The sequence below is a fragment of the Chiloscyllium plagiosum genome, unplaced genomic scaffold, assembly GCF_037043375.1.
Source record: "Chiloscyllium plagiosum isolate Xiang-an unplaced genomic scaffold, Cpla_swu_hap1 HiC_scaffold_49, whole genome shotgun sequence".
In the NCBI taxonomy this organism is placed as follows: Eukaryota; Metazoa; Chordata; class Chondrichthyes; order Orectolobiformes; family Hemiscylliidae; genus Chiloscyllium; species Chiloscyllium plagiosum.
Genome location: NW_028270187.1, coordinates 10,580,554 through 10,607,883, shown reverse-complemented (window position 1 = coordinate 10,607,883; position 27,330 = coordinate 10,580,554). Strand labels below are relative to the sequence as shown.

At 43.2% G+C, this 27,330-nt stretch overlaps 4 protein-coding genes and 1 long non-coding RNA gene across 6 annotated transcripts; 2 read left to right on the top strand and 3 right to left on the bottom strand.

The window, feature by feature from the left end:
* Positions 1-1,108: 1,108 nt before the first annotated feature.
* On the top strand, positions 1,109-3,470 carry LOC122544531 (histone H1-like). 2 transcript variants are annotated; one of them, XM_087984796.1, is made up of 2 exons: positions 1,109-1,657; positions 3,281-3,470. In XM_087984796.1, exons 1-2 carry the CDS (start codon positions 1,139-1,141, stop codon positions 3,293-3,295), a joined length of 534 nt encoding a protein of 177 aa, XP_087840922.1. In that variant the 5' UTR covers positions 1,109-1,138; the 3' UTR covers positions 3,296-3,470. The 2 variants fall into 2 exon arrangements, with proteins under 2 accessions (XP_087840922.1, XP_043539779.2); XM_043683844.2 differs by lacking the exon at positions 3,281-3,470 and having other exon boundaries at positions 1,109-1,826.
* A 57-nt stretch (positions 3,471-3,527) lies between these two features.
* On the top strand, positions 3,528-4,150 carry LOC122547345 (histone H3). The gene has a single exon (XM_043685983.2). It carries the CDS (start codon positions 3,536-3,538, stop codon positions 3,944-3,946), a length of 411 nt encoding a protein of 136 aa, XP_043541918.1. The 5' UTR covers positions 3,528-3,535; the 3' UTR covers positions 3,947-4,150.
* A 1,442-nt stretch (positions 4,151-5,592) lies between these two features.
* LOC122547344 (histone H2A-like) lies at positions 5,593-6,280 on the bottom strand. The gene has a single exon (XM_087984799.1). It carries the CDS (start codon positions 6,278-6,280, stop codon positions 5,840-5,842), a length of 441 nt encoding a protein of 146 aa, XP_087840925.1. The 3' UTR covers positions 5,593-5,839.
* Positions 6,281-6,848: 568 nt separating this feature from the next.
* Positions 6,849-7,918, bottom strand: LOC122544542 (histone H2B 1/2-like). The gene has a single exon (XM_043683855.2). It carries the CDS (start codon positions 7,776-7,778, stop codon positions 7,323-7,325), a length of 456 nt encoding a protein of 151 aa, XP_043539790.2. The 5' UTR covers positions 7,779-7,918; the 3' UTR covers positions 6,849-7,322.
* An 11,936-nt stretch (positions 7,919-19,854) lies between these two features.
* On the bottom strand, positions 19,855-26,487 carry LOC148135520 (uncharacterized). Its single transcript, XR_015755196.1, has 3 exons — positions 26,325-26,487; positions 25,682-25,752; positions 19,855-21,030 (listed from the first exon to the last, which is right to left on the bottom strand). It is a non-coding gene; the product is annotated as an uncharacterized LOC148135520 (long non-coding RNA).
* Between the last annotated feature and the right edge of the window lie 843 nt (positions 26,488-27,330).

Genomic DNA, 27,330 nt, shown 5'->3' with positions numbered 1-27,330 from the left:
GGGACTTTAGTGAGAGGGTAAAACTGAACCAAATCAGTATTATTTGGAAAATGATGTTGGGATAGTGGATAGGATTGAAGGTTGTGAAACACCAGGCCTTGATCATCTACGTCCCAGAGTATTTAATGTAGTGGGCTGAGTAATAGTGGATGCAGTGGTGGTCATGTTCCAAGATTCCATAAGCTCTGCAATAATTTACACATATTGGGGGTTAGCTAGTGTAAGCAATCCAATGGAAAAGACAGGTCGGCATAAAATTGGGAACTATAGACCAGTCAGCCTGCAGGGAAATATCAAACTGAAAGCTTCAATTGCAAAGCATTTGACAAAACAGTATTCAGGATCTGCTGGAGTCAGCATGAACATGAATGGCCTGTTTCAGTGCACACTGTTTTGTCCTCTAAGCTTGACAAACCGACTGGCCATCTTTGAGGATGTAAACAGTAGAGCTGATGAGAGTGTAAAAGTTACTGAGGAGAAGAACTGCAACAAACTCCCTGGACACCGCAGCAAAGGCTGAAAGGAGGAGAAATTCTATCCTTCCACACTTTCTGGCGTGTGACTGTGTGAATGTGAATATTGTGTCAGGGAGACTGTAGGCAAATGGCGAACGGTTAGTCTGACGTAATTGTGTTTGTGTGTCCGCTAACATTATGATATTTCCAAGTCTCTCTTATGTAACTCAAAAATATTTACAATTCAAATTATCCCCCTGCTCCCCTTCTAAACCCCAAAGGTAGATTTGAAGGCAATATATTTGTTCGTTTCAAGATTTCGATCGAAAAGTAGCGACAATGTCACCGTTCAGCTCAGATAGCGCCATCAGTGCAGCTGCAAAATACGTTTAACTCGACAACGGAGCCGTCAATTCGAGTGAAAACTTTTCAGCCGTAAAGCTTGCCATGTCAGGGTGAGGAGCGATCGAGCCTGGCTTTCTGGAGATGCGGAATTTCAAAGGAATCGGAGAGTTTAGGCCTTTAGTGAAACACAGAGAGGCAGCAGGAACAGGGAGCTGACGGCAGGTTGTCCCTGCGCCGTCCGTTCGCTGCCTTGAAGTTGCTCAGTGCCGCCCCCAGTAGCTTCATTGCTGACCCAGTTCAGACTGTCCCAGAGAAAGATTCAACGCAGAGTTCTCAACATGAGCGACAGTGCAGCCGCCGAAACGGCTCCTCCAGCCGCCGCTCCCACCAAAGCCAAGGCTCCCAAGAAGAAGGCGGCGGCTCCCAGGAAAAGAACACCCGGTCCCGGGTTGGGAGAGCTGATTCTGAAGGTTGTCGGGGATATCAAGGATCGCAAAGGGGCGTCTCTGTCCGCTGTAAAGAAGGGACTGGAGAGAAGCGGGATCGATGTGGGAAAGCGAAACGCACAGATCAAGATGAGTATCAGGAGGTGCCTGGCGAACGGCTCCCTTGTTCTGGTCAAGGGCCAGGGCGTCTCCGGCTCCTTCAAACTCCCAAAGAATCCAGTCAAGGCAAAAGCGGGAAAGAAGGCGGGAACATCAGCAGCCGCCAAGAAACCGGCCGTGAAGAAATCACTGGCCAAGAAGGCGACAGCAAAGAAATCTCAGGCCAAGAAACCGACAGTCAAGAAATCCCAGGCCAAGAAATCCCCAGCCAAGAAAGCGAGCGGCAAGAAGACGGCACCGCCAAAGAAAGCGGTGAGCAAAGCAGCGCCAAAGAAACGGACTCCCGTGAAGAAGGTGAAAAAGGCCAAGGGCCCTAAAGCCCCCAAACCCCTCAGCAAACCGGCTAAAAGCAAGGCCAAGCCCAAAGCGAAAGTGACCAAGACAGCAGCAAAGAAATGAACCAGTCGGTGTAATATATAACCATCTGAACCCAAAGGCTCTTTTCAGAGCCACCCACATCTCAGGAAAAAGCTGAGCCCGAATCCAATGTTCCCTGTCCCGGCGCCGGGCGCAGACGGACCTCAGCTATTAGTTGACCTGAATAAATCAAATAAACACTCATGCGCAGGATAGAGCGCAGATCTGTGAATGTGGAAGGCATCACATAGGGAGGGGACGGTTTACTGACCTCCATCCAGTTATTTCACTTCGCGACTTATAACCCTGCCAAGTCACGAATGTGACACATTGTAGTATCTTTATTTCATTGACCCGTTCAGGAATGTTACTTTGTTCAGTTTTGATTCTGAGACCCTGCGGATGTTTTCATGGCGCGTTCCTTCCATCTGCCTGTTACAGACAGTTCAGGTAGCAATTCCACATTGTCTTCAGGCTAATTACAATCTGAGGGTAATAAAGAAGATAGTGAGATTCTGTCCCTTTTATCGGTGAACACTATTAGCTTTTAAGATGTTTAAATTGGCGGGGTTATTTAGATTGATTCACGGCCGGCACAGGTTCGGTTGTTCAGTTTGTCTGGGCTGTTTTGAATTGCTGTGCTCTTCCAGCACCACTGATCCAAAATCTGGTTTCCAGCATCTGCTGTTATTGTTTTTACCTCGTTGATTTTATCCCTACTGCGAATCCTCTTGCAAGGATGCCTGCCTTGAAGAAGTTTTCCTCCTCTCTCAACAAGAATCCTCTGCCCTGAAGCTCTTACTCTATGCTACTCTCTCCCCACCCCCACCCTCCCCTAGCTTATCTCTCCACGCTTCAGGCTCTCTGCCTTTATTCCTGATGAAGGGCTTTTGCCGGAAAAGTCGATTTCGCTGTTCGTTGGATGCTGCCTGAATTGCTGTGCCACTTCCAGCACCACTGATCCAGAATCTGGTTTCCAGCATCTGCAGTTATTCTTTTTACCTGTTTAAACCCTGCCTTTCCTCCTCCCCGTTACAGGTGGCAATGATCCCAACTCCTGTCTACGCTGACAGCTAACTAGGTTTTAAATAATTGCTATAAAATATGAAATTTTAACTTAGTTGCAGACGGATGGTGTTTGGCTTTTGAATGTTTAATTTAATCTCAATGTTTGTCAGAGTGAATTCGGCAGGAATTTTCAAACTGACCAACTGTCATTTCACGTTATCCAATCAGCCTCCAACAATTCTTTTCCTGCCTTTTCTGTACCTACCGGAGCTTTATCTCTGAGGGTTGAGGGACAGGGCTGTATCCAATCCCAGCTCTAGGGCGGGCTCTCCATTCCCTTAAACAGGCAGCACTGCAGCAGTCTTTCCTCCTGCCTGTTACAGACAGATTAGGCAATGATCCCGCCTCCTGTCCGCGCTGATAGCTTAACTAGGCTTCAAACGATTACTATAAAGCATCTGAGTTGCGAACGAGTGGCGTAATAAATCTTAATATGTTATTTGATTTCAGGGTTTGAGAGGGTGAATTCGGCGGACATTTTGAAATTGGCCAACTGTCATTTCACGTTATCCAATCAGCCTCCAACAATTCTTTTCCTGCCTTTTCTGTCCCTTCCGAAGCTGTTTCTCTGTGGGCTGAAGGACAGGGCTGTATCCAATCCCAGCTCTAGGGCGGGCTCTCCATTCCCTTAAATAGGCAGCACCGCAGCAGCCTCAGCATTGACAGCAGCAGCCTGTGTGTGTGTGTTACAGCGAGGAGAAGAGAATGGCCAGGACCAAGCAGACAGCGCGCAAATCCACCGGAGGGAAAGCCCCTCGCAAGCAGCTGGCGACCAAAGCGGCCCGCAAGAGCGCTCCGGCCACGGGCGGAGTGAAGAAGCCTCATCGCTACAGGCCCGGCACGGTGGCTCTGCGGGAGATCCGCCGCTACCAGAAATCCACCGAGCTGCTGATCCGCAAACTGCCCTTCCAGCGCCTGGTGCGAGAGATCGCTCAGGACTTCAAGACCGACCTGCGCTTCCAGAGCTCGGCGGTGATGGCCCTGCAGGAGGCCAGCGAGGCTTACCTGGTGGGGCTGTTTGAGGACACCAACCTGTGCGCCATCCACGCCAAGCGGGTCACCATCATGCCCAAAGACATCCAGCTGGCCCGCCGGATCCGCGGGGAGCGCGCCTAAACGGAGCCTGGCATGCCCTGCACATTCACCCCGAATGTGAGAGAGTAAAACACAACGGCTCTTTTCAGAGCCACTAAACCATCCAGAGAGCAGGATACGATGTGGTACATTGATATTGAAATTATAAATCGAGGAATTAAAACTGAATGAGTGATAAGCAATATTGACATATGCAGTGAAATCATATCTAATTAGATATCCCGTGTTCGCAGAATTTATTATGACATTGAAATATAATTTTAATATCCCTTTGTCTCGGTTTTTATATGGCTTGTCGTTGGGGGATGGGAAAGATTTGGCGCCAAGAGATCGACTGGATACTTGCGAACGTTGGCATCGTATTTTAGTAAGTGCATTGGCGCTGAGGAAAGCATTAATGGGGAGTCGTTAAACAAAGTCACAGACAGCGGCAGTCAAGTTCCAACTACTGCGATCTCCGGTGATCGCAGATTTTGTTATAATAGATTGCAGAATTTAACTAATGGGAGATGGGATAGAATTGGCGCCGAAAGGGCAACGGCTCATTTTCAAATTTGAAAAACCCACTTACGTCTAGAAAAGACCGCAAAGTTTTCCAGATGAGAATGCGTAGGTACTTAGGCGTTGATTTGTCTATCGATGACAGAAGTGCAGTTCATACAATCTCACTTTACCCCCTTCCATTCTTTACAGCTGAAAAAATCACCCACTGGTATTTAGTATGCTCTCTCTCTCACGCTGGGAGCAGAGAAGAAAGCCTGTCTATAAACTGTCTAGTGAACAAAGCGCAGAGAGATAGGGGCCGCTCAGTAGCATTTGCTATATCGACTGTATACTTATTGCATTGGGTCAATTCAGCTCTTCCTGATGGAGTCAAAGCGAATGTGAAACCCGATCGGGACATTTGTCATTCTGCAAAGTACAAATTCACCATGTGGCTGTGTGTTTTTCCGGGGGGAGCGGTGGCGGTGGGAGTGTGTGTGCGCGCGAGTGTAAAGTGGTATACGCGTACGTCTGTGAGAGGGTGCATGCCTGACTGAGGGATAGTATGTGCGATCGTAAGAGGGAGATTCGCCGTGAGTGCCTGTGTATATTTCGCTCAAAAGCTGTATGAATCCTGTAAATCCATTTTTTTTAGATTATTGTGACAGTCTCACACAGGGCAGCTTACACCTGAAAGGCATTATCTCAGCCACCGTGACACCAGTTGTTCAAGCACGTGATGGAAGTTCCGAAAACTAGTGCTTACAACTGAACCTGTTGGGCTATAAGCTGGTGTTGCGTGATTTCTAACTTTATCCACCCCAGTATAATATCAGCATCTCCAAAACACAAGTATTCAATAACAAGGCGATAGTAATTGACTGATCTCAGGTGCAAAGTTCAAGCTTCTCCACATTAAAAATAAAATAAATCCTACAGGGAAGGCGGTGGAGCTTTCACAGCTGCCGTGAGTGGCTCTGAAAAGAGCCTGTGGGTTGTCAGATTCAGGAATGGTGTCTTTACTTTTTAAACGGCTCCTGCAGCGGCGGTATTCTTGGGCAATTGAGCTCTTCCTAAATAACGTGAAACTGCCTACGAGCGAGGAGTACAGGGACTGAGTGAGACATTTATAGGACGACGATTAAACACAAGTGACCACAGACATTTACAAATCAATAAAAACTAATGCACTCAGACCATTGTTACAATACCAGTATATAGTTCACACACGATAGGTTTTTCACACTTGTGTCAGCCATCAAGAAAGGTTTCACACACAGTGACAGTACAGTATCGAATAAGCCAAGGACTGAAACCGATAACAAATAATTAAAGGAAGGTAATTCAATCCGACGGAGGGAACAGCTCCTTTCACAGATGTGAGTGGCTCTTAAAAGAACCTTTGGATTGTCAGATATAAGAATACTATCTTCACTTTTTAGCGGCTCCCGCTGCGGCGGATTTCTTGGGCAGCAGCACGGCCTGGATATTAGGCAGCACCCCGCCCTGAGCGATGGTCACCCCTCCCAGCAGCTTGTTGAGCTCCTCGTCGTTGCGCACGGCCAGCTGCAGGTGCCTGGGGATGATGCGGGTCTTCTTGTTGTCCCGGGCCGCGTTGCCGGCCAGCTCCAGAATTTCAGCCGTCAGATACTCCAGCACCGCAGCCAGATAGACCGGCGCTCCGGCACCCACACGCTCAGCATAGTTACCCTTTCTCAGGAGCCTGTGAACACGGCCCACCGGGAACTGCAGGCCAGCCCGGGACGACCGAGACTTCGCCTTGGCGCGAGCTTTCCCACCGCCCTTTCCTCTTCCGGACATGGTCACAATCTCACAAGCACTTTCACAGAGAATGCTGCACTCCGCCCACATTGCGGCCTCTTATACCTTCGGGAGGAATGGTGGGGCGGCCATTTGTGATTGGTCCCATTGTCCAGCCCCGCCTAATGTTGTTCCAATTCCCAATCAGATAACTACCTCATTCCCCAATCCGGGGAGGGCACGGGGAGGAGGGCGGAAAGTACCGGCGCCAAATCATCAACCGCCTTCTTTCCAATTTGAAAAGCCCGCCAATTTACAAACAAAGGTGTGTGTTCTATATTGAAAAAGGAAGTACAAAAAACGGAGGAACTTTTATTAAATACTCGTATCTTAATTTACTTCTGGTTTATACATTTAAATCGGATTATACCCGCGCATTGCAAATATATTTTTTAAATCAGATGAAAATGTATGCGATGAAAGATGTCGACAAGTATGTATTGTTTGAGGTAAAAACGACTGCAGATGCTGGAAACCAGATTCTGGACTAGTGGTGCTGGAAGAGCACAGCAGTTCAGGCAGCATCCAAGGAGCTTCGAAATCAACGTTTCGGGCAAAAGCCCTTCATTAGGAATTATTCCTGATGAAGGGCTTTTGCCTGAAACGTCGATTTCGAAGCTCTTTACATGCTGCCTGAAATGCTGTGCTCTTCCAGCACCACTAATCCAGAACCAAGTATGTGTTGTTTGCCAAGTTAAAAATCACGTATCACCAGATTATAGTCCAATAGGCTGATTTGCAAGCACTAGCTTTCGGAGTGCTGCTCCTTCATTTGGTGGTTGTTTGCAAGGTGTGAAACGAAGTATTAGCATTCTACCAGGGCTTTTACCAATGTTAAATAAACAAGGTGAAAAATGACTCACTTACAGTGAATCTGCCCACTTCCAACAGACAGGGAAGAGCCTGTAAATGCAATCTTCCCCGCGCCGTACCTCATTAGTTTGCAAAACTTTAATATAACGCTAAAAATAATCATTTGTAAACTAAAACAAAACCAATCTTTAAAAAAAATTCAGCTCACTCTGGGAAGTAGTGGGTGGCTCTTATAAGAGCCTTTGGGTTGTGGATGTGTGTTTCAGTACAACGCGGTCCCTCACTTGGAGCTGGTGTACTTGGTCACCGCCTTTGTGCCCTCCGACACGGCGTGCTTGGCCAGCTCCCCGGGCAGCAGCAGCCGCACGGCGGTCTGGATCTCCCGGGAGCTGATGGTGCTGCGCTTGTTGTAATGGGCCAGGCGGGAAGCCTCCCCCGCGATGCGCTCGAAAATATCGTTGACGAACGAGTTCATGATGCTCATGGCCTTGGAGGAGATGCCGGTGTCGGGGTGAACTTGCTTCATCACTTTGTAGATGTAGATGGCATAACTTTCTTTCCTGGTCCGCTTCCTCTTCTTGCCTCCCTTCGCTGGCGTCTTCTTGATGATTTTCTTCGCGCCCTTCTTGGAGGCTTGCTGCGCTTTCTTCTCATCAGCCATAGCGCCGCTCACTTTTAGTCCCAGAATAAGTGAAAGCGAGCTCGGAACTCCCTTTTTATAGCCTGTCGACGTCATCAATGCTAATGAAGGATGGAGGAAAGCCTGGTTCCTATTGGGTAGTTTACACTAAGTCATTCCCAAACATTGAGTCTCTCGGATTGGTTTACGTGCGATCCAATGGAGATCTGTCAAAATCTGCAACGAAATGAAAAGTGGATGGTGATTCTGTTCCTATCAGTCTGACTGAGGGAGATGTGTTTTGTGTCTGTGACACAGAAAGTGACTGTGATATTGGCTCGGTTTCCTTTTGCTCGTTGTTGCGCTGATGTGGGAGTGGAAGGGTGTGTTTGCAGCTCAGCATGTCTGTTTCTGGTCCTCTCTGCCTCACCGAGCCAGGGACACTGGTTCGATTCCAGTTTCGGGCGACTGTCCAATAATCTCTGGATATCTGTTTAAACGTGTACATTTTCATGTCAATGTTTGATTTCCCCTTGGACTTTTGAAAACAAAGTATTTATTCAGTCATTTCGTCTGAGATGTGTTCTGTTTTCTCCTTGTGGAAACAAATGAAATTGCAATATTTGTTTCAATCTGGCACTTGGTCTGCTATTTAATCCCTCCAGTTTGGACAACAAGAATTGATACATGAATTACATACAGTCAGAGTCAGACAGCATGTTTAAGCCATGGTGAGATAACTGGATGAATAATTAGTCTGGATTTTTATTTACTTCTTTCCCTACTTAAGTGGAATACATTGTGAACATGCAGTAGGTTCAGTATTTTCTAATAAGTAGAATTTACTTTTTGACCAAGGTGATACCATGCATTTAAAATCTATAGGAAGTTCACTTGTTCACTAGGGCTGACACACTGTCCTGGACTACATTTTAAATGAAATGCTAGTTCTCCCAACTGCAAGATCTTTGAGGTCATGACTTTTCCATTTTTGCCAATAGACCTACTAACCTGACAGTATTCCTGTACGTTGCAAGTTATTCTGTATCCACTGTGTATTGACACCATCTCATTCTTTGGTATATCCAGAAATTATCAGTTTCCTTCAAGTCCTTCCTGACATGAATAAGGACAGTAACTGGTGCAGTCTGCAACTGTTTGTTCTTCTGGGAGTACAGAACTAATCTTGTTTCTTCCATTCACTTGTACGTTTTTGTACTCAGAAAGTACTTTCTACCTGTCAGTCTGTGCTATTCCATGGGACTGATAATATGGTTTATTGTACTTCAAAACTCTGCTCAGATGTGACATACTGTGAACAGATTAGAGCCATGTTGCCTGGTGAAAAACTTGGAAACTAAAATTTAATGTTGACTACTTGGGCTGTTGTGTACATGCACTGATTTTATGTATAAAAAAGATTTTTGAAAGAAACAGTTGTTATGATGCAGGAAGGATGCTCACACTCGATTGAACCTGCTTCAATCTTCCTGCGTTGTGTTACTGAGCAGTTTAAGTGCTTGCGATTAAGTGGACAGCCACTTCGCAAAAGGAGAGAGTTTTCAGTTCATGTTTCCTGAAGTGAATGGGAAAGACCTTATTTTCTTTGACTGTTTGCACCTGTAGAATTCACAGGCAAGTGAAATCCCAAAACATTGTCATAGAATGGATCTGTGCTGTTCTTCAGAGTCAAGGAGGGAAAGGCAATTGACCATTGCAACTCTGATAGTGCAGTGTCTAACTGGGAGCAGTGATATCAAGGTCCGGCCTTCAGAGAGTCATACAGTTATACAGCACAGAAACAGATCCTTTGGTGCAAGCTGTTAGTGCTGACGAGAGATCCTAATCTGACTTCGTCCCATTTAAGTTGAAAATCTCAACACCAGGTTGTAGTACAATAGGTTTATGTGGAAGCACCAGCTTTCAGAGTGATGAAGGAGCAGTGCACTGAAAGCTAGTGCTTCCAAATAAACCTGCTGTTCAAGAAACTGGTGTTGTGTTGTTCTTAATTTTGTCCACCCCAGTCCAACACTGGCACCTCCATATCATAGCTAGTCACATTTGCCAGCATTTAGCGCATACCCCTCTAAACTGTTCCTATTCTTGGATATATCCAGGTGCCTATAAAAGGTTGTAATTGTACCCACCACCTCCACTTCCTCTGGTATCTCATTCCATACAAGCACCATCCTCTATGTGATAGAGTAACCCCACAGGCCCTTTTAAAATCTTTTTTCCACAATTCATACCTGTGTCCTCTATTTTTGCACTCACCCACATTCAGAAAAAGACCGTGGCTATTCACCCTAACATGCCCCTCATGATTTTCTCAACCTGTACAAAAGTCACACCTCATTCTCTGACAGTCTAGAGAACAAAGCAACAGCTTGTTCAGCCTCTCCCTCTAACTCAAAACCTCCAGTCCTAGCAACAAAACATTCTGATGAGAGTATTGCGGTTGACGTGGTAAACATGGACTTCCGTATGGCCTTTGTCGGAACATAACCCACAGCTGGAGATGAAAGACTAGGCATGCAGGATTCAGGCAAATGGTTGGTATTTATTCAAGCAGAAACCAGTTAGTGCAAGGAGAGGGCCAAATGATCTTCCCCTGAGACTGGCCTCAGAAGAGAGGTCCATGACACACTGATTTTACAATAAAAAGCAGTACTTTTTATAAACTTCCTGTTAGTAATCACATTGTATGTAATTGTCATGTTCCTCCCCTTACTTTGCATACTCTATTCTATGAGACACTTAACCAATGACTGGTATTTCTATGGACAGCCGCATGATTCCCTGACCTCTCAGTATTTAGCGGACACTGTAATCGCTATGCAAAAGTGAGGACTGCAGTTGCTGGAAACCAGAGTTTAGGTTAGAGTGGTGCTGGAAAAGCACAGGTCAGGAAGCATCTGAGGAGCAGGAAAAATCAACGTTTTGCGCAAAAGCCCTTCATCAGGAATAGAGGCAGGAAGCCTTCAGGGTGGAGAGATAAATGGGGATAAATGGAGGTAAATGTAATCTCTAGGCCTTGCGATCTTTCTATGTATCCTATTCATTCACATTCCAAAGTTATTTGCTGAACACCTTTGGGTTTCTCTGAGGGTAGCTCATCTCTAGGGACAGCTTGAATGTTGTTATTCATTGTATTCCATTTTATCAAATTCAATTGCTCTTCTTATATCCCCAACTGTCCTAATTATATATGAAGAAAAAACAAAGTACAGTCTGTTTTGACTTAATTACTATCAACTTGTAATTTTAATTTCTGTTATAAAAACTTAGTTACAAAGTGTAAAGTAATGTATTTGCCCCAACTATTAGCACTTTGTAATTAATGGGCTGTGAGCAATCTATTTTGTTCTGGGTGCAAAAGAAGGCGTTACCTAAAGCTAGCTAACCTTCACTTCCATGTTTAAATGCTTCTTTTCCCCTTTATGCTTTGGTATTATGCACCCGTTTGTTATGTTGAAAACTACTCTTTGTGAGAATCTTTGTCTTAATACTCTAACATATTTCAAGAAACTGAGTACGATAAGATAACTTTAGCTGTTGCATCCTCAGCTGGTTTAGGGCATTAATGGGCTGTAACTAGCATCTGATATCTGTTCATTAACTGGGACAATTACCCTTTCATTTAATGTGACTGGAGTTACTCATTTATTGGACCTTATGTCTTCCTGTAATTTTTACTGTCCTTGCAGTGGCTTATTCAATGGTATCATTACGCCCCACTGAGTGTAAGTAGGCTGTTTAGCTTAGTTTCTGCCTGCCATTCTGTTTCACATCCTGTTTAATTCTACTTTCCATTTACACACCAGTTTGTGGTAACAGACATGGGCCACTCTATTCTGGCCAGATACAGGCCACCACTACAGCCACGGGGATCAGTGCTGGGATCCTTGCTCTTTGTTATGTAAATTAACAACTTGGATGTGAATGTAGAGCATATGATTAATCAGCCTGTAGATGAGATTTTCACGTGGAAGCGCAAAATTTTTCAGTGCAGGTTTGGAGGGTATTGGGCCTGTTCCTGTGCTGTACTGTTCTTTTTTCCATGATATGAAAATTAGGGGTGTGATTGACAGTAAGGGGGATGGTCTCAGGCTACAGTATGAGTACATTGGGCAGGGCAATGGCAGACAGAATTTAATCCTGGTAGGTATGAGGTAATGCATCTTCGTAGGTCTAATACGGGAAAGAATTACACAATGAAGGACTGGTCCCTAGGGAATACTAAGAAAGAAGGGGACAATGGTGTACAAGTCTATAGATTCCAGAAGGTGTCAGCACAGGCAGACAGGCTGCTGAAGGAGGCATACAGAATTACCTGAGCTGTACAATGTAACAGCAAGGAAGTCTTCTAACAAATTTACAAAATATTGGCTCGGCCACAGATAGAATACTGGAATGTGCAGTTTTGATTGTACTGGAGAGGGTGCAGTGGGTTGGAAAGTCTCCATTGTGAGGAGAGACTGGATAGGCCAGGTTTGGTTTCATTGTAGCAGAGGAGGTGGAGGGAGGATCTGACTGAAGTATACCAAATTATGAGTGATGCAGACAGAGTGGATCGTGAGAATCTTTCTGCCCATGGCAGATGTGTCTAAGACCAAAGGTTACAAGTTGAAGGTGCGGAGAATGCAGTTTAGAAGATACCAGAGAAAAATATTTTGATCTAGAGAGTGGGCAAAGTTTGGAACGTGCTGCCTGAGGGGGTGGTGGAGTACTCTCACAGCATTTAAGCAGCATCTGGATATGCCTTTAAAAAGCCAGGGTATGGTAGGCTATGGGCTAAGCGCAGGTAGATTGCAGTTTGGTGTTTGTTGGATATGGTGGGCTGAAGAGCCTGATTCTCTGCTGTATGACTCTATATCTCTATAACACCCTTGTAAATCTTTTATGCACCATCTTAAGTTTAACAACATCCTTCCTGTAGCAAGTTGATGAGAATTGTACAAACTCCAAAAGTGGCCTCACCAATGTTTTGTACATCCACCACATGACATCCCAACTCCTACACTCAAATGTTCTGACCAATGAAGGCAAGCATGCCAAATGCCTCCTTCACCGCCTTGTCTACCTGTGACTCTACTTTCAAGGAAATATGCAGCTGCCTCCCGAGGTCTCTTTGTTCAGCAAGACTTGCCAAGTATAAGTTTTGCCCTGGTTTGCGTTATCAAAATGTAAAATCTCACATGTATCTAAACTAAACTCCATCTGCCACTCCTCAGCTCATTGTCCCTCCTAATCAGGATCATAACCAGTAAGTGTTCTCAGTGCACAGTGATATAACTATTTGAACAGTTGAAGTAAAGGTAGGTGTTCATTACCCTGCTCTGTATTGTGATGGTGCTCACCATCATTGGGACACATGTATGGCTCTATCGGGGGAGGAGGAATGCAGAAGGACTCTGATTTTCTCTCGTGCAGTGGAGGAAATTGGAATGGTCAAAGTAAATTTATTGAAGAATTAAACTCTTGAACTCCTGTCGCAAAAAGAAAATTGAGCAGCTTTACCTATCTGCCTTATGTCACTAAATCTTTCCTACTCCACTGTTTCAAAATAGGATTGTGATCACATTGAGTATTTGAGAAAATGGCACCAAGTTTTCTTGCGTTTTACATCAGACTTCAGAAGGAGGGTCAAGTGAAACACAGGATTATATGTCGAAAACTTAATTTCATTTGAAGCAAAGGCATGGGATGTGTTTTTGATACAGGTAGGGTTAAAAAGAAAATCTGTTCCTGCAATTTGGAAAAATGGAGAATGATGTTGTGATAAAGGTAGGGAAGGCAGCTCCTCTGCCACCATGATACATTTATGGAAATGGAATGCTGTCTGAATGGGAGTAGAATTGTTAGCTGGATGTTTCTGACTGCTGCAGACCGCAATGAATTCATAGGTGATATTCATTTTGATTGTAACCTTTTTCTGTTGCCTGCAGTATATATGGAATTCCATAACCGTTAGTCATTGTCTGTAGTTATGATGTTAGCATTTCAAACAAATTCTGAATTAGTCAGTTGCTCTGTGTGTGTGTCTATGTGTGTGTGTGTCTGTAGTAATTATTCTCCATTTGTCAGGAGCAAAGACAGAAATTCCTGGAGAAACTGAGTTCTGAACAACAATCACTGGTCACAAAGCTTTAACTCTGCTTTCTCTCAACAGATGTTGCCAGATGTGCTGAGTTTTTCCAGCAATTATTACTTTGTTTCTGGTTTCTGTCATTTGCAGTTTTATTTGTCAGGCTTTGGCACAGAATGTGTGTTTGGAATTCACATTTTTTTAATGTGATAGCTGTTCACAGGATTAATTCTGTCCTGCCCAATCTCTAATAAATTCAATAACTGTGTTTCATCCTGTAAATTGGTGACTTTTGTTTACTTTCCTCATATGTCTATATTTAACATGGATGTTATGTGTGGTTTTTGAAATTATGTTACAGCCTGACTTTTCCCCATCTTGCTTTTAATTTTTAAAATGTCATATTAACTGTAGATTCAATGTCATTCCCAAGTGTGCATTTCAGACAAGAATGCAGAGTAACGCTCTTGGAAAAAGGTGTCAATGTCAATGGGCTTGACAGTATTAGGCAAGAACTTTCAAATGTTCATTGGGGGCAGATATTCACAGGTAAAGGGATGGCTAGAAAATAAGAAGCTTTCAAAAATGAGAACGAGAATCCAGATAGGGTGAAAGGAAAGCCTGGTAGGTGTAGGCAATGTGGATGATGAGTGAAGTTGAAGTTTTGGTCAAGAAAATGAAGGGAGCATATGTCAGGTATAGACAGCAAAGATAGTGTGAATCCTTAGAAAAGTATAAAGGCAGTTGGCATTTCCTTAAGAGGGAAATCAAGAAGGCAAAAAGAGGACATGTGATATCTTTGGCAAATAGGGTTAAAGAGAATCCTAAGGAATTCTAAAAATACATTAAGGACAAAAGGATAACTAGGGTGAAAATGAGGCCCCTCACAAAGATTTGCAAGGCAGCCTATGTGTGGAACCGCAGGAGATGGGAGAGATAAGAAATGACTATCTTGCATCAGTGTTTATTGTGGAGAAGCACATGGAGAATACAGAATATGGGGAAATGGATGGTGACATCTTGAGAAATGTCCATATTACTGAGGTGGTGGTGTTGGATGTCTTAAAACGCAAAAATGGTAACTCCCCAGGACCTGATCAGGTGCATCCGAGAACTCTGTGGGAAGCTAGGGAAGTGATTGCTGGGCCCCTTGCTGAGATATTTGTATCATCGATAGTCACAGGTGGGGTGCTGGAAGACCGGAGGTTGGCTAACATGGTACCACGATTTAAGAAAGGTGGCAAGGACAAGCCAGGGAACTATAGGCTGGCGAGTCTGACATTGGTGGTGGGCAAGCTGTTGCAGGGAATTCTGAGGGACAGAATTTATATGTATTTGGAAAGGCAAAGACTGATTAGGGACAGGCAACATGGTTGTGTATGTGGCAAATCATGTCTCGCTAATTTGATTGAGTTTATTGAAGGAGTAACAAAGAGGATTGATGAGGGCAGACTGGTAGACTTGATCTTTATGGGCTTCAGTAAGGCGTTTGACAAAGTTCCTCATGGTAGACTGGTTAGCAAGGTTAGATCATATGGAATACAAGAAGAACTAGCCATTTGGAAACAGAACTGCCGCGAAGAGTAGAAGAAAGAGGATGGTGGTGGAGGGTTGTTTTTCAGACCGGAGACATGTGACCAGTGGTGTGTTACAAGGATCAGTGCTGGGTCCACAGCTTTTCATCATTTATGTAAATGATTTGGATCTGAACACAGGAGGTATAGTTAGTAGGTTTGCAGATTGCACCAAAATCGGACGTGTTGTGGACAGTGAAGGTTACTTCCGAGTACAACAGGATCTGAATCAGATGGACCAATGGGCTGAAGACTGGCAGATAGAGTTTAATTCAGATCAATGTGAGGTGCTGCATTTAGGAAAAGCATATCAGAGGAAGACTTATACACTTCATGATAAGGTTGTGGGGAATGTTGCTGAAGAAATAAACCTTGGAATACAGGTTGATAGTTCCATGAAAGTGGAAAGATAGGATAGTGAAGAAACATTTGGTATGTTTTCCTTTATTGGTCAGAGCATTGAGCGTAGAAGTTGAGAGGTCATGTTGCAGCTGTACAGATCATTGGTTAGGCCATTTTTGGAATACTGTGTGCAATTCTGATCTCCCTCCTAAACTGTGGTACTGTGAAAATTGAATGGGTTCAGAAAAGATTTACAAAGATCTTGCCACGGTTGGAGGATTTGAGATATAGGGAGAGGCTGAATAAAGAGGCAGTTTTCCCAGGAGCATTGGAGGCTGCAGGGTGAACTTATAGTGGTTTATAAAACCATGAGGGACATGGATAGGATTACTAGACAATGTATTTTCCCTGGGGTGAGCGAGTCCAAAACTAGAGGGCATAGGTGTAAGGGGAAAGGGGAACAATTTAAAAGGGGCCTAAGGGGCAACCTCTTCACGTGTAAGGTGGTGTGTGTATGGAATGAGCTACCAGAGGAAGTGGAGGCTGGGTTAATTACAAAATTTAAAAGACATCTGGATGGGTATACGAATAGGATGGGTTTAGAGGGATATGGGCCAAGTGCTGGCAAATGTGACTAGGATATTTGGTTGGCAGAGATAATTTGGACCAAAGGGTCTGTTTCTGTGTTGTTCATCTCTGTGACTCTATGGCTGTGAATGCTAAAATTTATTGGAATTGGGGTAATGTGCATTGAGAATGGAGAGAGATAAAAAATAAATTATAATTGCTTGGTAATATTTGATTCCTGGTTCGAAAATTCCTCTCTGGAAATTGAGCTCAATTCAAACTACTCTATGACTACAGAAAGGCTGCTCTTCAGTCGGAGAATGGTAAACTTACCTGCTGTTTGTCAGAAGGAACTGATCACACTTGGCTTCATACTGAGATAATATTACATTCTCTTGGTCCTTCAAGTTTTTATCTGAAGGAAGAGAGAGGAGGCATCGCCTATAACTCAACATTATGTGAGTTTGACAGTATCAAACCTTTCAATGTAATATTTATTTACTAATCATTAGGCTGTTTTTCTTTCAAGCCAGTAATTCCAACAGAACCACTGATTCTATTCTTGGCCTCAGCTGCTCTTTGTCTGGTCATTGTAACAAAAAACAAAATCTATACCAATTCACTGAGACCCAGATCCTAACCAGTACCTCTACAGTGCCACAAATGGGACTACCTGATGTAAGTGCATGTCTGGATATGAGAGTTTACTTATGTATCTATACCTGTCAGTTCCGGCTGCCTGACTATAAACATGCACGCATCAATTTGTACCCTTCAGTTTCTTCTATGTGAATGTACATATTGATCTTTGTCAGATTTAGCTATATCAATATCGGAGTGCAAATACCAAATGCTATCAGATTTTGCTATTTGACACCTGAGCATCATGATCAATCTGTTTCTATTGTTATGAAGTTGAAGGTATGTACTGTACCTTTAACAGAGAGTGAAAGCTGAAAGCTGGCAAGCACCTGTCTTGTGACTGACTAGCAGTCACAGAGTGTGATGGAAAATTGAAAGATGTAACATTTGGCTGTTACCTAGATACCTTAGTTCGTATTTCACATTTAACCAATCCATTTAAATTATGCCTCAAGCTCCTAAAATACAATTGAATTTGTATTTTACTGTTTTGACATTATCAAACCAATGAGATGATCCGATGTTTGGGGTATTAACAAAAAAAATCAGACATTTTGGACAATTGGCCAAAAAAAGAATGAACGTTCATTGAAAGACTGTTATTCACAACAATCTCAATCAAAGGTACCATTTTCATAGGAAACATCTTTACAGCCAAAGACCAAAGATGACCCTGGGAGATCTACAGAGGAAGATCGACACTGGGGATGACAACCACTATCTGGTTTTGAAAATTAAGTTGCTGTAAATTTAATAGGGGGTTTATTGAATCAGCATATTGTTAAAGAGTGGGAGGTAGATAACAAGTCTTCAAGCGAAAGGAGGCTTAGAGTTGTAAATAGTTGTTGTTTAATGTTCACTTTCAGCATTAAAGAATATAATTGATGCTCTTGTTAAATAGTGGAATTTGGGTCATTCTCTGTCCCTCATATTTTAACAGATTATTAGGCGAGGTGAGCTTTTCTGTGTGTTTGGTTTAATTAGCAGAGGGATTTACCACTGTGTCATAACACTAATATGTCAATACAAGAGTGCAAGTATGAATCCGACCCTGTCAGTATGCAAGTACAGTTATTGATCAGTACACATCAGCTTATGTTCTGTGAAAATGGATGTATTAATAAAACTGTATCCAGTTTCAGCTATGTGAATGTGGGAGTACAGTTATTATTCTGTACCTAGAGTCAGAGAGATGTACAGCATGGAAACAGACCCTTCGGTCCAAAGTGTCCATGCCGACCAGATATCCCAAACCCAATCTAGTTCCACCTGCCAGCACCCGGCCCATATCCCTCCAAACCCTTCCTATTCTTATACCCATCCAAATGCCTCTTGAATGTTGCAATTGTACCAGCCTCCACCACTTCCTCTGGCAGCTCATTCCATACACGTACCACCCTGTGCATGAAAAAGATGCCCCTTAGGTCTCTTTTATATCTTGGTAAAAACAATGACTGCAGATGCTGGAAACCAGATTTTGGATTAGTAGTGCTGGAAGAGCACAGCAGTTCAGGCAGCATCCGAGGACAAGCAAAATCGACATTTCGGGCAAAAGCCTTTCATTAGGAACCTCTGTAAGGTCACCCCTCATCCTCCAATGCTCCAGGGAAAACTGTTCAGCTTCTCCCTAATGCTCAAATCCTCCAACCCTGGCAACATCCTTGTAAATCTTTTCTGAACCCTTTCAAGTTTCATGACATCTTTCCAATATGAAGGAGACCAGAACTGCACACAATATTCCAACAGTGGCCTAACCAATGTCCTGTACAGCCACAACATGACCTCCCAACTCCTGTACTCAAAACACTGACCAATAAAGGAAAGCATACCAAACACCTTCACTATCCTATCTACCTGCGACTCCACTTTCAAGTAGCTATGAACCTGCACTCCAAGGTCACTTGGTTCAGCAACACTCCCTAGGACCTTACCGTTAAGTCTATAAGTCCTGCTAAGATTTGCTTTCCCAAAATGCAGCACCTCGCATTTATCTGAATTCAACTCCATCTGCCACTTCCCAGCCCATTGGCCCATCTGGTCAAGATCCTGTTGTAACCTGAGGTAACCCTCTTCACTGTCCACTACACCTCCAATTTTGGTGTCACCTGCAAACTTACTAACTGTACCTCTTACGCTCGCATCCAAATCATTTGTGTAAATGACAAAACGTAGAGGACCCAGCACCGATCCTTGTGGCACTCCACTAGTTACAGGCCTCCAGTCTGAAAAACAACCCTCCACCACCATCCTGTCTTCTACCTTTGAGCCAGTTCTGCATCCAAATGGCTAGTTCTCTCTGTATTCCATGAGATCTAACCTTGGTAATCAGTCTCTCATGGGGAATCTTGTCGAACACCTTACTGAAGACCATACAGATCACATCTACTGCTCTGCCCTCATCAATCCTCTTTGTTACTTGCTCAAAAGCCTCAATCAATTTTGAGAGACATGATTTCCCACGCACGAAGCCATGTTGTCTATCCTGAATCAGTCCTTGCCTTTCCAAATACATGTACATCCTGTCCCTCAGGATTCCCTCCAACAACTTACCCACCACTGAGGTCAGACTCACTGGTCTGTCTTGTCCTTACCGCCTGTCTTAAACAGTGGCACCACGTTTGCCAACCTCCAGTCTTCCGGCACCTCAATTGTGACCATCGATGATACAAATATCTCAGCAAGAGGCCCAGCAATCACTTCTCTAGCTTCCCACAGTTCTCAGGTACACCTGATCAGGTCCTAGGGATTTATCCACCTTTACCCATTTCAAGACACCCAGGACTTCCTCCTCTGTAATCTGGACATTTTGCAAGATGTCACCATCTATTTCCCTACAGTCTATATCTTCCATATCCTTTTCCACAGTAAATACTGATGCAAAATACTTATTTAGTATCTCCCCCATTTTCTGCTGCTCCGCACAAAGGCCACCTTGCTGATTTTAATTTCCTCCTTGTCAAAGTGAGTGTAATTGTCAATCTGTATCTTTCAGACTCTGCCGTGTGAATACAGAGATATTTACCAATCTGTGGCTGTCAGTTTCTGCTCGCTGAATAGGTTTGTGTAATTGTCAATCTATCCCTGCAATGAGAATGTGTGAGCTGAGTTTTCATCTGTCACTATCAGTTTCAGTCTTGTGAATGTGAGTGTTCAAGTTATCAATCTTTCCCTGTCAGGCTCTGAAATGCGAATATTTGAGTGTATTTATTCATCTTTTTCTGTCAGTTTGTGACTGTAGTTATCAACATGTAACTCTCAGATTCTGCTATATGAATGAGGCTGTAGTTATCTACTTGATTTGATCTGACTTGTTATTGGCACAATCACGAGTTGTAATGAAAAGTATTGTTCTGTGCGCTTTACAGGCAGATCATATCATACAAAGTGCATCAGGGTAATAGAACAGAATCCGGAATACAGTGTTAATGGTGCAGAGAGAGATTAACATTAAAATTTGAGTGATCCATTCAAAAGTCTGATGGCAGCAGGGAAACTGTTCTTGAATCTGTTGGATGGTGTATTCAAACTTCAGTGTTTTCTCCCTGACAGAAGAGCATGGAGGAGAGTATAACTAGGGTCGGATGGGTCCTTGATTATGTTGGTTGCTTTCCCGAGTCAGGGGTTGGTGGAAATGCGGTTATTGGATGGACGGTTGGTTTCTGTGATGGACAGAGCTGTGTTACAACTCTCTGCAGTTTCTTGTGGTCTTAGGCAGCCATACCACGCTGTGATACACTCAGACAGGATGCTTTCTGTGAGACAATTTGGAAGAGTCTTTATAGACATGCTGAACGTCCTTAGCCTGCTGAGGAAATCTGCTTGGTGAACGTGTTTAGGTAATTAGGCAAAAGTGAGGACTGCAGATGCTGGAAACAAGAGTGGAGATCAGAGTGGTGCTGGAAAAGCACAGCAGGTCAGGGAGCATCCGAGGAGCAGGAAAAATCAATGTTTCGGGCAAAAGCCCTTTCTGATGAAGGGCTTTTGCCAAAAATGTCGATTTTCCTGCTCCTCAGATGCTGCCTGACCTGCTGTTCTTAGGTAATTGTCAATCTAAGACTGCCAGTTTCTGATCTGTGAATGTGAGGATTTAGTTCTTCACAGTCCCTGTCAGTTTATGCTTTGTGATGGTTTAATTAGGTTCTTTCCCCATCAGGATCTGTAATAAAAATGCGAGTGTATTTATCAATACTTGCCAAAGGGCTTTTGTCCAAAACATCAATTGTCCTGGTCCTCAGATGCTGCCTGACCAGCTGTGCTTTTCCAGCACCACTCGAATCTAGAAGTTCTTTTGTGAACATATGAATGTGGTTATCAATTTTTTTCTGATAGTTTCTGCTCTGAGAGTGTGAAAATGTAGTTCTTAATCTCTAAATAAAAACCAAAAGAACTGCAGATGCTGGAAATCAGAAACAAAATTAAATTGCTGGAAAAGCTCAGCAGGTCTGACAGAGCCTGTGGAGAAAATTAGAGATAAAAATTTCCAATCAAGTAACCCTTCCTGAGAACTGGTGGTAGCCAGGAAAATATTAGTTTCCATGCAGAAGATAGGGTGTGTTGAAGAGTATGGAGTAAATGATATATGGAGATAGAATCCATAGAGAGGGAAGAACAGTTGGACAGACAAATGAGTGGATCATGGTCAGACGAGGAGGGTGAATAGCTGTTAATAGGGACTGTTAGTAATTGTTGGTGTATAATAGTATACTATGTGTTAACACTGCCTGGTGTGTGGGAATTCGGGTAATGACATGGGAGAGCTCTGGCTCTAAAGTCATTGAACCCAATATTGAGTCCAGAAGGCTGTCGAGTTCCCAAGCAGAAAATGAGGTGTTGTTCTTCCAGCTAGCACGGAGCTTCGCTGGAGCAATACAGCAAGCCTGAGACAGAGATGTTGGCCAGGGAACAGGGTTCTGTGTTGAAGGGGCAGACAATTGGAAGCTCAGGGTCTTTTTTTTTCTGGACAGAATGTAGGTGCTCTGCACAGTGGACACCCAATCTATACTCAGTTTCCCCAGAAGACCACACAGCAGCGAGGAAAATGCAGACAATCAGTTCTGAGGAAGAGTCACTTGACCTCAAATGTAACTGTGATTTCTTTTGTCATCAATCTCAACCTGTCAGTTTCTTGAGTGTCATTATCAAACCGTACAAGTAATTTGAAACAGAGAGTGGCATCAATATGTTCCTGTCAGTCTCTGTTTTGTGAATGAGAATGCAGTTTTCAGTCATCCTCTGAAATGTCCTGTCATGTGCATGTGAATGTGATTGTTCAATCTGTCCCTGTTATATTCTGCTCTGTGTATCTCAGGACGTAGCTATGAATCTGTATCTGTCAACGTCTAGTTTATAAATATGCAAATGCATTTATCAGATTGTACCTGCCAGTGTTTGTAAAGTGCATGTGGGGAGTGTGGGAGGTGGTGTGGGGTGTGTGTTTAAGTATCATGCTCTCCCTTTCAATTTCTGCAGAGTGAATATGTGAGAGCAGCTATCAATCTATGCCTGTCAGTTCCCGTTGTGTCCATATGAGTGTTCAGGAATTGATCTATCCTCGTCAGTTTCTGCTATGTGACTGAGTCAAGTGCTCAATCAGTACCAGTCACTTTCAACTCTCATGCATTAAGGTTGTTTAATTCACTGACAGCCAATAATATTCTAAGAGTCCAATGATGACAACTGATCTATTCTTGTTTGTCTGAAAAACCCATCTGGTTCACTAATGTCCTTTAAGGAAGGAAGCTGCCATCCTTACCTGGTCTGGCCTACATGTGTCTCCAGACCCCCAGCAATGTAGCTGACACATAACCAACCTCTGGGCAGTTAGGGATGGGCAATAAATGCTGGCCTAGCTAGTGATGCCCTCATCCCATGAATGAATTTAGAAAACAGAATTCTCTGTGACTGTGATTGATTCTGTGATAGTTGACTTTAGGGTGTTGTGATTGGGCCTGAATCTCTTCTGCATCATGTCATTTATGACAGAGTCACAGAATTGATACAGCCATTCAGCCCATTGTGTCCAGACTGGGACATTCTGTTCTTCACCTGTTCTCCATAAGAGTTTCAACTAACTGTTGGGATTCTGAACTTTATCCACTCACTGCCTGTATCTCTATCAAAATGCAAATTAGAGATTATTTCTGCCGTTACCTATCTTTGATAATTATAGTACCAGTTTTGCTTGTATGCAACAGCATCAGGGAGAGTATGTGGATCTCATTCTCTTTTCATGTTCAGTTGTGTTTTTTTTTGGTCTGAGCGTAGGATAAACTGTATCAATATTGACTAACCTTTTGTGATTGAGGGATTAATATTGGTTCAATATTTATCTTTGCCATGAATCTGAATTTTATTGCATTGATAATGTGTTTGTTTTAAATATTTTGTGTTTGCAGGAGACTTTATTAGTTGCTGCTGGACACTGCAAGATGTAACATCTGACACTAACTGAAGTGATTAATGGTTTGGTAAGTCAATTTATAACTGTCCATATTTGGAAATACCTGGGCCTAAATTTCATTCTTTTTCCCTTTCAGCATTAACTGGCTGAGTGTGAGTGAGTTTTCTGTTATGCTGACAATCTGTATCACTTTAAAGGAGCGGTACTGGTCTATATCACACTGACATTTTTTGAATGTTGCCTTGTTTCTAGTTCAGCATGTCATGATCTGATAGAGTTTATGAGGTGGGTTTAACGCCTTATAAATCAATGTTTCATATATTAAAAAGTATGGAAATGTTTCTGCATTACTCAGTCCCTCAACCAGAATGTGAGTGTGGAGAAAGTGTGTGTTCATCAGCACCAGGCTCAGTGTGAGAATGGGTTTCATTCACTCTCTGATACTAGATATCAATGAGCTCCTTATACTTGGTTATTGTGTTTCACAGTGCTTCAGTGTCATTCAAATTGAAACATGTCCCTTTTAGAAACTGCAAGAGTACTTCATTGTTCAAACTTCTGTTACTTGACATGAATGAGGTACTATCTACTGTCACTGGAGTCAACTCTTGTCAGTGAAAGTGCATGTGTTTGTATATCTTTAATCTCTGGCACTGCACATTTAGTTTGATAATGTCCACAGCCAGTGTTCTTTATCTTTAGTGCCGAGAGGATCCATGGACAGGTGAGCATGCATCACATTGCGGCAAAAAAGCATCTGGCTTTTCTTCAGAATCAATGGTAGAAAGCAATGGACTTTTGTAACTCCTATAGTGCAGAGTCTAACCAGGAACAGTGGGGATATCAATGTCTGGTTTTCAGGATGCTATTAATTTTTGCATTGTGACATGTTTTAACCAATGAATTAATAATCAGTATTAACCGAACCCACTTGCAACTAAGTGAACACTTCAACTGCATTGCAGCTGACTGACCACAGTGTTCCTTGTACAGGAAAGAGAATTGGCCAATTCCAATTTGTTTACCCATTTGGACAGGATCTGGTGCAAGCCATTAGCAGACTCTTGTGTTGCTCTATGGTAGGGAGGGGGAAATTAAAAGGACTTTTATTTTCCACCATTCTGTAAAGCATATTTAAATAGTTCAATAAATTGAATTTGACAATTTAAATATCAACTCTTGTTGAAAGAAAAGTGAGCAGCTTGGCAAACTGACCAATTTTGGCTTTTTCTTTCATTCTGCTATGCTTTAAATAGTAATGTTCCAATTCCAATAACTCCGTCACAAAACTATATTCTGCTTCCTGGCTTTTTTTGGTACTATAATGAAGGGAGTGTTAAGAGGAATGCAGGGCTCTTCATTGAAAATCAAAACGAATTTTGAAATATATATAGAATAATTTTAAAAATGCTCTTGCTGGACAGAAAAAGAAAATAACTACAAAATAATGAAATGGAGAATCATGTTCCGATACCCATGGGGATGACAACTTCTCTGCTGCCATGATATTTTCATGGAAAGGGAATGCTGGTTGAAATGGATTAGAATTGTTAGCTCAATCAACTGTTATGTTATGTTATGGACTGTCTTTGATCAGTCAGATTTAATAATTTGAAGAGACTTATTCTGTGCTGTAAATTTCTTTGACTTGACATCTGAGAATAGAAATCAGTTTGATGAAATGTTTTCTGCTAGTTGCGGTGTATATGGATTTTCATTACTGTTAGTTGTTGGAATGCGTATTTCAGGATGGTGTACAAATTTGCAACTATTGTAAATCAATCAGTAGCTGAGAGAGAATGGTGTGTGTGCACATGCATGTAAGCACAGATATTAAGGACGGGTTGGAGATGGTGGTTGTCTGTATGTGTATATTCATGTAGTCAACATTCTCTCTACATCAGGTTTGGCTGAGAGGTTCATCTGGAATTTACACCATTTAATTGTTGTACCTTTTGCATAGGACTTCTATTTATCAAAAAAAAATTGTCCCTCTCAGTTACTGATAATGCCAAAATTTCATTCTATATCTACACTCAATATCTCCCTCAGAAATCCTTGCTGTAACAACGTAACAGCATGATCTGTTTGTTCACCTTGATTGTAACTTTAAAATTGACTTTACTACATGTGGAGTTAATGCAGTTCCTGAATGTATATGTCATTAGAGGATACAGTCTATCCCTCTTCTGATATTGCAAATGATAATTGACTATGTATAATGGCATTTATTGGAACTGATCTGTTGTGCATTTAGTACAGGGAGAAATCAAAAAAATATATTTCAACAGTTGTGTTTGACTCTTGGCTTGAATGTGTACTTCTGGAAATTGAGCTCAATATGTGTCTGACTCAGTCCACTTAGACAGAGGAAATGACGTTCTCCAATCTGACAACAGTAACATACCTGTTAGTTGTTAGAAGCAGCTGGCTTTATACTGAGGGAATATGCATTATCTTGGTCCATCAATCATTTGCCTGGAGGAAGACAAGAGAGACATTTCCTGTAAATCACCATCAGCTGGGGGAGGGGGAGGGGGAGGGGGAGAGACATCAACTGATCAATGCCAAATTCAGGCCGTGATCATGAATTTTTTTTTGTTTTTTAACAGGGCAAGGTGAACAGAGCAAGGCCCGGCTACGCTTCAACACTGAGCTCCTCCCAGTCATTTTCTGTTTGCGAAATTCTAAAACAATTTACTCAGGTACAAAAACTAACCAACATCTGCATACTTTCATAAGTAGAATGATTACCCAGTTCAATATTCAGCTCCCAATACACTGTAGAAGGAAGAACAACGGGCACAACAATTCAACGTCTATTCGCAACAAACAGAAGCCAAACAATGAATTCCCATCAGTGTTTCGGGGATTAAAAACCACAAGAATATCCCACAGCAGCTTCTTCCCGCTCTGCCTCCCTCAGCAGGCCCACACACAGCCCGAGAAAGGCCTCTCTCTTCCCCCCAGCCCGCTCACTCCAAGTTCCGGGACCAGTTCCTGCTCCGCTCGGCCTCTTACAAACAGCCCCCGGTTCTCCCTGAACTCACCCCGAATCAATCCCGGTCTCGGAGCCCCCTCTGTGTCCCAGGCTCCCATCCCGATGTGCTGCTGGAAGGAGCCTGCTGTTCCCTCGCTTCCCTGGGCGCTGATCTCTCCATTGCGGTCTGTTTCAAACAAACCTCTTGCACTCACTGAGTAAATGCTCCTCAATGGCAGCACTGGGGGAGGGCCTCACGCATGCGTTCTTCTGGTCAGGGACTGATAGCATTGCGGATAGGGCGGCATTGCGCACGCGCTACTTTTTCCCACTGATTCCCAGAAACAAACATCAATTGGTCATTTCCCCAATTCCCTTTTCTCCCAGTTTGACCAAAAGAACTGGGACTGTGGGAGGAAGGGTAGAGAAGGTTTCAAGCTGGGACATCATCCCTTTATAAAGCTCCAACTGAGCTCTTTCCCGAGTCATGTTAATAACTCCTCCCTCCGACTCTCTCACATTCTGATCAGGGAGCGGAGAAACTGGCGGCCACTCAGCCCATTCAATAATATCAGATCTCATCTTATGTTAGGTGTGGTAATTAATCCTGTTTACCCTCATCCACAAATACTAACACCTGGTTGAAAGTAGCACACAGACAGATAGATAGAATAAGTGGAACTTTTTTACGAAGACAGTATGTAACTGTTTGCAGAGTCTTGCGTCATAGTATCATTCCCTATTTCTGCGTCAGGAGGCCCGAAGAAATCAAACCTGGATCAGGGAGATGTGCAATAGGATCACTGGGACTCGTTTTAGTTTATAGTGGATGACAAATTTTAGTGTCAGGTATGCTGCAGACAGAAACCTTGTGATATGTTGTATGCCACGATGAGACACCCCAGCTATTTTTACTGATTCACTCCTGGAACATGTCTGTCGCTGGCTGAGCCTAGCATTTATTATCCTTCCCTTAGAGGACGCAGTGGTGAGCCACCTTCTGGAGCTGTTGTCCATGTGCTACCCACAATACCATGAACAGAGTTCCAGGGTCTTGATCCAGTGACAGTGAATGA

Coding starts and splice junctions, on each gene's coding strand:
- LOC122547345 (XM_043685983.2), top strand. CDS start 3,536: ATGGCCAGGACCAAGCAGACAGCGCGCAAATCCACCGGAGGGAAAGCC.
- LOC122544542 (XM_043683855.2), bottom strand. CDS start 7,778: ATGACGTCGACAGGCTATAAAAAGGGAGTTCCGAGCTCGCTTTCACTT.
- LOC122544531 (XM_043683844.2), top strand. CDS start 1,139: ATGAGCGACAGTGCAGCCGCCGAAACGGCTCCTCCAGCCGCCGCTCCC.
- LOC122547344 (XM_087984799.1), bottom strand. CDS start 6,280: ATGTGGGCGGAGTGCAGCATTCTCTGTGAAAGTGCTTGTGAGATTGTG.